This window comes from Simochromis diagramma, unplaced genomic scaffold, assembly GCF_900408965.1.
Source record: "Simochromis diagramma unplaced genomic scaffold, fSimDia1.1 OVJJ01000596.1, whole genome shotgun sequence".
Taxonomy (NCBI): Eukaryota; Metazoa; Chordata; class Actinopteri; order Cichliformes; family Cichlidae; genus Simochromis; species Simochromis diagramma.
Genome location: NW_024387245.1, coordinates 5,482,379 through 5,492,083, shown reverse-complemented (window position 1 = coordinate 5,492,083; position 9,705 = coordinate 5,482,379). Strand labels below are relative to the sequence as shown.

The window sequence follows — 9,705 nt, the reverse complement described above, 5'->3', positions numbered from 1 at the left end:
TAATCGAACATGGACTACAATCATGGCTGCTACTGACAGACACCAAAATCTGGTGGCTGTTGGACGTCTACTTGAATGGAGGACAGTGACAGACGGCACTTGTGGGAGACTTCTTCCAGGTCTGTCTAACCTGTTTACGACAGATAAGGGGAACAATATGGGCGAAAATGTGCAGAGCATAAAATCAAAAATCATACTTTTACTAAATATGGGAATAAAATTGATTTTTATAATATATCTATAAATATGCATCACAAGCCAGACAGGCATATACGCCTGCATGTGTGCACTTTTGTGTATAAACAGATGTACACATATGCATATCATACAATACTTGAAAGTGGATCGGAAATAATCACATAATATACAACACATAAGCTCTTGCAACGTCAGAGGGAGTTGAGAATGCAGAGAGTTTTCTCATGCCTTGGTGCACAGATTTACATTCAGTTTGTGGTTTAGGATCAAACCGGCATCTCAAAGCTCTTGCAGAAGTCTGAATGCACCACGGCATCTTACGCAACCTCTTTGGGTTATCTGCTGCGGGGCGACACAAACAGCTGACACACGGCGGCTGAGGGGGGGCACTGCTCATGAAAAAAGTCACACACGCACACAGACATGACTTCAAACCTCCACTGCACCCATCTCGTCCGCTGAACGGGGGCTCAGAATCCCAGGGTATGTAGGAAAAAGCGCCAAGGTATCAGAGCTCAACAACAGAAAAAAACAAAAAACAAAAAAGAAAAGAAGACCAACCAAAACAACAGAGTAAAGGCGACAGTACAGAAGTGGGCGGGCAGAGAAGTGCACGATGGGATTGTCTTCACTTTAGGTCCAAGACATCTTCTTCGAAGGATGTGGAGAGGGAGAACGCACTGGTAAGGGGCGGGCTCTCTGGCTGCAGCACCGCCTTCTCTGGCTCCGCCTCCGAACTGGATGAACAGTGCAACTGGACATCCTGATCCACTTCGCTGGACTGTGAGGCTAGCCTGTTGTGCACAGAAAGACTCATGTCTCAAGCTCAAGCTAGCATTAAGCAAACATCAAACGTGCAGCTGCTGTTCAGATGTGTCACCTGTCGCTGTTTGTGGACGTCAGCGCTCGTACTTTGGGCTCGTCTTCTGTGTTCTTTTTGCTCATCTTTCTCTGTTTCACTGATCCGCTGTCTGATTTCCCACTTGGTTCCTCTGTCAAGCCTTTGTTGGTAGGAGACAATGGAAAATGCATTGGAAAACTCAGAAATATGCTTTTTTTTGCCTTCCTTCTGAGAGCAGGATGGTCGATATCCCATTTATATCTGTGATTCAAAAATGAAATACAATTGGTAGCTTAACTTAACATGAGTGTCATAGCCTTCAAGCACTATAATCCACATATTGTATCTTGTTTAACCTGTCAGTAGTACCATAAAATAACATAATTCCCCCAACAAATGGCTTTGTTGAGTGAATTATGAGCTAGATGATTTCAAACCAAAAGTAGTAATTTTCTTGGATTTCATTTAATTTTTTTAACGACTTTTCAGTTTAATAAATCCAAAGTATATGAATATGAAATTTGAAAGTATTTGAAGGTGGGGACGGATAGAAATGGCTTCTTTAGACAAAAGAGTAAATGTTTCTCCATATGTTAAGCTAATGTTGCTGTAAGTTTACATTTAGTGTAAAAGTACCACATGACAGTGGGATGAATCTCCTCACACAACAGGAAGGCCAATAAGCACATTTTTCCAAATATCAAACTTTTGCTTTTTGCCTATGTTAAAAAAAACACCCAAAACAGGTCTACTTCAGACTTGGAAGGTACACATTGTTTGGGATCTTCTCCTACAAAGCCAAATGTGTAAAGCCATGTGGTGACTTCATATCTCAGATATAGTGTCTAATGCTACAGTCTTGCTGGTGAAAACAGTAGTTAGAGATGCTGCACAACCAAAATGAATGTAACTGTGTGATCTCTGTGGTTTTGAGTGTTGCTTTTAACCACAGTTCACGTCTTGAAAGCAACTTTGGTGCATCAAGATAGTCAGAAAACAGCAATAAGTCGAAGTCAGTCTGCTATCAGTTTGTGACTGAATAAGGTCAGCTTGGAAACTGTATGATACGATTAACTGTAAATCGTTGAAAATCACAAATGTGTTGCCAACTACATACACAGAAATGTAACATTTAACAGAAATTCACATTAACTATTTACATTCAGAATCCAGCAATTTAACTGCAAAATGACACAGGTGCTTTTATATAGGAATATAACCAGAATACAACCAGCTGGAAACCAGTTGAGGCAGGTCTGCTATTAAAAACACACACGTAGATGATGTGTCCAGACTGACTCACACTGATTACAACCTGTTGCCAATCTGTCTCCAGGGAACCTGTGCAATCACTGTGTGGTCAACTACAGGTTGTGGGTTTTGCATTCTTAACCTCTGGGTTACCAGTTGGTCAGTGCAACTACTTGTAATCGGCTGCTAAATTTCAAAATATTCAATGGACTCACTGGGCAACCACCAATTTTTAGTAGTTGCAAGGAAATTTATATCATATCTTTGCTCTACTATGACTGAGCCACTAAACTGCAATAGCATCTGAGACCAATACTGGAGAGTACTTCAAAGATTTTAGAATTAGTACAGTGATGTCTCCCAGAAAGTTGATTCTGTTTATCTGGACGTAGCCTTTCCACTGGGAGGCTTTCTTGATCACTGATCAACAGCTACTGATCAATGACCATGGACCATTCACAGGGAGTTGGGCAATGGCTGCCTGTCCTGCCTTAGACATCGAAGATACCACATATAATGTAATAACTGAAACAACACAACCAGAAATGAATAAATAAACAGATAAAAGATTCTTAATAGGAGCCTGTTGAGATTCTATATAGCTGTTCTTGCAAACCAAAATGTGTTTGTGGAATTAGCTTTTTTGAGGAAGATTTTAGAATGAAACACAGAGACGACAACTAGATCGAACTAAAAATAAAGGAATCTCTGTGTGTGTTTTTGACTGACTGTGATCACGTCATGTAGCTTTGCTGTTGCAAGTATGCTCAAATGTAGCCGTACCATGAAGGAGCAGGTATGTGAGGGATAATCCAAAACTGCACCAGTGGGCACTAGTTCCATAAAAACAACTTAAATTTCCTATATGGTGCAAAATAATTTTTCCGTTTACCCAGCAGCTCCTTCCGTGTGCGACTGGCTATTTCTTTGATCTCCATGCGGGATAAGGAAAGCGAGTGTGTTGCAGAGATGAGGGGAGCTGGGGCCACCATGGTGGGGGCTGGTGTCGTCAGCACTTTGTTGACCAGAGGGGACTTCAGGGGTCTTTCGATGCTGCGGCCCACCAAGTTACACAGAGGGATCTTAAAAATGTGCTTGCATGTCGCTTCACCTGGGAGGAAGCCAGAGGAAGAGGTAGCAGTGAGGAAGAACAATTGTGGTAGATGACATGAGAGCACAGAAAATGCAAACAAAAAAAGAAAGAAGGCTTGGCTTTAGTTCTTTAGAAATTCAAAAACATACCATATGTTTTCAGATTTTTCAACTAGCAATTGAACCTTTTATTTTTATCAATATTTCAACACTTTTGTATGGCAGTGCAATGAAAATTAAATACTTTATTTTTGACTATTTGGCTGCATAAGTTACCACTGGGAAGCTACTGCTTAGCTTCACATAAAGATGATAAACAGAGGGAAAGAGCTGCCTGTGCTCTTGATTTTTTTTTGAAAATCTGTACAAAAACCCAGGTGGTAAAACATTAATGTGACTACATTAGTGGTTTCCAAATTTCTACCTCTCATACAGTACTGTGCAAAGATTTTGAAGCATCCCACATTTCTTTGTGGTTTGCTTCTCAGGGCCAGATTGTCTTTCTTTAGTTCCACTTGACTCAAACCTTGGCATATTTCATCATGGTATGCATAGATTTCTTCAAACATTTCCCATTTCCTAGTAAAATATAAAGAAATGAGGGGCTGGCTCAAGCCTTTTGCACAGGCTATATATATTAGGATCACTAATATATGCATATATGCACTATATATTAACTTGAACTAAATTTACAATACATCACACTCACATACATATCATCTGCAAGCATTTTCAGTGCAGCTTTAGGATACTCCAAAACTCTCACCTGACTCAAAGATTAGGCTTTTTTGAAATTCTGTTGTTGTTCTGTTGTATTATGAAACATACTCTTACCTCTGAGACTCTAATGCAGCGAACGGCATTACACGAGATGCACATTTGTAATCTCTACACTAAACACACTTGAAATACCCAGGGACTGGCGTCAGACATGTAAATATTGGCATCTATCTTGTATATAATCTCTAGAGGCATATTTCCGCCTTTCCGGTGCATTCAGGGACTCTCAAAGATTCAACTTATTAACATTGCTCTTGCATTCTGTGTGCCAGCCACTCCAACTCACAAAAACATGTTGTCGATTTTGTAAAGGTATAATAAGAAATAATTTTATTTCACTGGAAATAAAAGTCTTTGAATGCACCAGTAAGGACCAGTAAAAAACAGATAATGACAGCAAAAGCAAAAGCTTACAAAACCTGAAAAAGCAAAGGTGACACAGCTTGATCAAGTCTTTAACTTTTGTATTTTCGTAGCGCAGTAAAACATCTATGACATCACATGTGGCATGCGTTGCAAAACAGTCAGCTGTAATATTAATTCTGTACATAATTAGGACTCTATGAATGCTGATACAACAGAATCAAACATCCACATTTAAATGAAGCCACTTTAAAGTGATTTATAGCGCTATTTATTGAAACAGCACGCAGTCTTAAAATTAATCTTCCTTACAACAGCGAGCTAATGTAACTGTTCAGTAGACATTTATAGCAGGCCATCTATTATTCAACAGAGACAACAAAGTCTGCTCGAGATGCATTGAATGGATGTTTGGAAGTTTTCAAGTGACACAATCTGCCCGCAAAGCTGCAGTGTGCCCACTGGCAGTGCCCAGCCATTCCACTTGGGAGCAGTGTTGGAGTTCAGAAACTGCACACTGCTCCGATGAGGCAGGCTGGTGATAGTGAATGAGAGTGAATCGAGGCAGAGACTATGCTGCAAAAAAAAAGGAAGGGTCTGTCTCATCTGAAATGTCAGCGGGTGAGAGGAGAGTTAAAGAGCCACTGTGAAAAACAAAGGGTCACTGCTGATGCTTGACAGGTACGCTGTGTTAGTGCTGTTATAGATCAGCTCTCACTTGCCGCTGTGTCGTCCGACGGCAAAAGGAAATAGCCAAAGATGCGGCAAGGCATGCAAGTATTTGGAATATATAGTTGCAGAGATCAATATATTCCACATGCGTTTCTGGACCAGGGGAAGTGTCACACTCCAGCACACTGGCAAAAAAAAATCAAAAACCAAATAAACAGTTGTCAGGGATGTTTTTAGTACTAAACAGAGTCAAATTCATCAGAACAACGTGGCGTCTTTAAGCCAGTGGAGGTGGATGGTGGCTAGCAGCCACATCAGTGACATCTTGCTCGCATCACTGATGTGATTACGTCAGATGAAAACCTTCCCAAGGAGCAGATACGGCAGGCGCACAGGCAGTTAAGAGGATGGGATTTTTGTCAGCACCCTTCCACCTTTCTCCACCCCCCCACCCCCCCTCCACTCTCCAAACACCCCGCCCGACCACCCACCCACCATCAGACTGTAGCACCGCTGTTTGGACTACTTTGGATCGAAAAAGAGGGCTGACAAAAGTCTCCATGGCGACAGTGCAATCTGTAAATCATGCTGCAGCAGACGTGTCTTCTCCTTCCCTCTTTCCCTTTTCTTGCTCCTTTTTTGCACCCCCCAAAGCCTCCATAACCCCTCCCTTTCCGCTCACGCTGCCTGCATACCTATTCTTCCTCCCCCCCTTCCCGGTAATTTCATAACTCTCTATCTTCATCACCTCCTGCCTCACTTTTGTACTTTGAGCTCTAGCACCTTCCTTTCTCCCTTCTCATTCTCCCCTCGCGCTAATGCTTTAATTAGTCGGCAGACAGAAAGGGGGGTGGGTGGGGGTGGGGAAGACATAATGTTCACTTAACATTCAACCAACGTTCAAGTCAACATGCTGCTTCGGAGCAGACAGGGGTGATACACTCTGGGTGCACGTGCATGTTAGTAGGGCAGCGTTATGAGTATTTTTATGGACAGAGGACAAGTTGTGGGAGAATCCTAAAGTACCTTCAGCATCCTTAGACATGTACAGGGAAAGCTTGGTACCATAGGGGATCCGTATAGAATCTGAACCAGGGATGAAGAAGAGGGTTACACAAACTGAACACACACAGTAACATACATTTAGGAGCACACGCACACACCCACACACATACATAGTAGGTTCTCTATTATGTCTACATCTTCCAGTAATGCAGAATTATTTGCAAAAAAAAAAGAGAATTCCTTTAATAAAAATGACATACATAAGCAGAAATCCTGCACTTGACTAATTGCAGCAGCAACAGCCAGACCTTCCTCCCCGTTAGCTTTAATGGAACCTGTAAATACCCACTTCCATCAGGAAAAGACTGCCTGGATGGTGCAGCAGCAGCAGGAACACAAGCTTTTTATTTTTTATTTTTCCTAAGTCTCACTCTTTTCTGCAGTTCAGACTTACATGGAAACCTTTGTGTGTCTTTAACAGCTAGACTGCACTGTCCATCAGTCAGCTGACAGACAGTGAATGACAATCTTGTACAAGCTGTATTAATCTGGAGGAGATCAGGAACAGCAGGATGGGGAGGTGGTGGTGCTGGTGGGGGTGTGTGTATTAAATGGTCAAACATACAATGAAAGATGTCTGGGAGAGTGTGCGTGCTATATTGTCATTATATTGTAACTATGATTCGCAATCGAAAAGATCACAATGATGCTTTTAAATGTTCTCGTCCTTCAACTACAAATCACATTTAGCTAAGGTACAAGCTTTTTTTCATACACCTCATACTACATATGGGTATAAAATCATATGATGCTTGAAAGTAAGGAACGTCGTATCTCAGTAAAAAGTTTGTCCCCTTGATCTTTTGGCAGCATGTCGATGAACGGGAGGCCATGTGGATGCCTGTTTTGAAAAAGGGTGTGTTCAAGGATCCTCCAAAATTCAAGAGTTCACTGCCTGGTGACAACCTTAAAACAAAAAAGGGATTCTCAAACTGTCAGGTCTGAGACAGAAACACTGGAGAGTGTGGTGGACAACCAGTGGGAAAATAAGGAGTGAAACTTTAGTAGAATAAATATGATTTACAGCCAGATCTGTCAGTATTTAGACAGTTTTGTAATTTTCCCTCTATACATCACCATGATGGACAATCAAGATGTGACTGAAGTGCAGACCTTCAGTTTCAGTTCAAGAGATCTAACAAAATATTGCTTCGGGAATTACAGCATTTTTATACGCAGTCAATCTTAAAAAGGAAATCTTAGAAAAATAAACAATAAAAATGACAAAGAGGAGTCACAGAGGGTTACAAGGCAGAATAACACTTTGTAAGTGTTGGTCTTTTTTTTTAAAAGACAGTGTTTAAATGAAATAAAAGAAGGCATATTCTGCAATACTCGCTGTGCTTATCTGTCTGTTTCCTACAACAGAGGTATCAAACATAAGGCCTGGGGGCCAGAATTGGGCCAGAATTAGACACAGACTCCAAGCTGACCCACTGGGCAATTTTAACAATGTGAAGGAATAAAAAGGCATACATTTTGGAGTTTTAACTATATTTCCACAGGTTTTGGAGCGTGATAAAGACCTCCCCCATGGGCATAATACACCAAAGCAAATATATGAATATATAAATAATTAACCGACAGGAAATTCTCTTTTTGTTTTTTCCCCAGTGGGTTTACAAATAAAGGGCAATGACAGAACCAGAATGTTTTAGGCCATTTTACACATTTCTTACACTTTAAGCCAAAGGTTTTCCAGATTTCTTTTATTTACAACAGCAACATTTCTATATCATATAGAAAAACTGAGATGTGTTGTTGAAACTGCACTCCTTTTTCTTATATTAAACTATTCCAGGGATTAAATGTGTAGTTAAAGTTCTTTACACTAACAGAAAGGGTTTCTGTCCGGTCCACTTAAGATCAAAGTAGGATGTATTTGGTTCACAATGTAAAATACGTTTTTGACATCCCATCCCTGCCCTTCAACATAGATAAGCAGATTTAATCTAAAGCAAAGTTTCAGATTATGAGTAGGTCCTTGAACACACCAACAGGCAACATTTTTGTACCGGTTTTGGCTTGGTAACAAAGATAATTAAACAAAGGCACCTAAGTCTTTCTACCTCATGTTTAAGTGCCGCAAAAGTAATTTTTTAAGCATACAATTTGTTGAATGAATGACTTTTTCTCTGAAATAATTGTAAGAAAGAAGGTCGGTAAAAGTAACCACATTTGTAAGTAAAATTATTTGTAGGGTTAAAAGGCCGTTGACAGGATACCTATTCGTCTACTGCTACTCTAAATACCCAGCAATGAGGACATTATAATGTTTCTCATAAAAAAAAAAGATGATGGCAGAAGTGATTAAAGAAAAACTTACTGTCACAGAAAACTGCAGGTTATCAACCTGAACTAACGTACACAAATGTTGCAGCGCTTGAAGCTAAGAGAGACTCCAAAGTCAAACATCCTGCGTGGGTCTTACCATCGCCGAGCGGCGAGGGGAACATGGGCATCTCATAGCCGGTGGGTGTCTGTGGGGAACTCTGGGAACTGGTGTCTCTCGAACTGCAGTTGGAGGCTGAGCTCACTGGAGCCGATGAAACGAAATAAATGTCTGACTGTGGGTGGAAAAAGCAGATGCAAGCAGAGAGGGAAATGAGAGGGAAATGATAGACGTGCAGAGAAGGCAGGAAAACAGAAAGGTTTGAAGCAGGAGGTGAAAAAGAAAGAACAAAGAATCAGAATGAATCATTGGATCTCAGGCGCACTGTTCTGTTTGCAATTATCGAAGTGTATAAATCATAGTTGTATTATTGCTTTTGCAGCCATGCAGATTACCAGCCTTATTTCCCACAGGGATAATAAAGATGGATTGAAATGAGAGCTCCCAGACATCTTCTTCTACAACAGAGTGAAGCCTGACACTGAAACTAAATTCACAAACTTGAGGATTCTTGTTCAGTGGATGTGATATGTTGTCATTTATACAGACCCGCGAAGCAGCCAGCTGCAGCTCCGGGACCACTGCTGTGTACACAAGATTGCCATTGACCACTAGTCGAATCTCAATGGAGTCCGTGGTGAAGGCCAGGATGTAAGGAAATGCACAAACTGCAAAGACACCAGGAGGATAAGACAAAGTATTTCATCAAAGGGAAGCCACTGAATCAAGTATGACTGCAATGCAAAAAATGTAAGCAATGTTGACCTTTCTTAATACTTCAAATTTGTAGTTATTAGTTTCACTAAGAATTATTACTATTAGATTATTGGCTAAATATATATGCAGAAATGCCCAACCCATGCTTGTACTATAGGTGCCTCAGTGGTGGTGCCTAATTCTTTATAGTTTTGTCTCCAGTGAGACAGACTTTCTGTAATTTGCGACAAAAAGATGATTCAATTAGATATCTCCACATGGTGTGCAGTGTGTCCTTAAAGAAATTTGAGGGAACCAGACAAGTGGAGAACACAAGAAGACATGGGAGACTATC

At 40.8% G+C, this 9,705-nt stretch overlaps 1 protein-coding gene across 7 annotated transcripts in view; it reads right to left on the bottom strand.

The window, feature by feature from the left end:
• Window positions 1-207: 207 nt before the first annotated feature.
• Window positions 208-9,705, bottom strand: part of garnl3 (GTPase activating Rap/RanGAP domain like 3) — a 77,532-nt gene continuing 68,034 nt past the window's right edge. For 5 of the 7 annotated variants that reach the window (XM_040053548.1, XM_040053546.1, XM_040053547.1 and 2 more), the window contains 6 exons: window positions 9,204-9,322; window positions 8,694-8,829; window positions 6,224-6,283; window positions 3,183-3,401; window positions 1,079-1,199; window positions 208-992 (listed from right to left, as the gene is read on the bottom strand). In XM_040053548.1, the coding sequence (XP_039909482.1) occupies window positions 827-992; window positions 1,079-1,199; window positions 3,183-3,401; window positions 6,224-6,283; window positions 8,694-8,829; window positions 9,204-9,322 (821 nt within the window). In that variant the 3' untranslated portion in view covers window positions 208-826. The remainder of the gene's footprint in view (window positions 993-1,078; window positions 1,200-3,182; window positions 3,402-6,223; window positions 6,284-8,693; window positions 8,830-9,203; window positions 9,323-9,705) is intronic. The other 2 variants (XM_040053552.1, XM_040053550.1) reach the window with 1 other exon arrangement.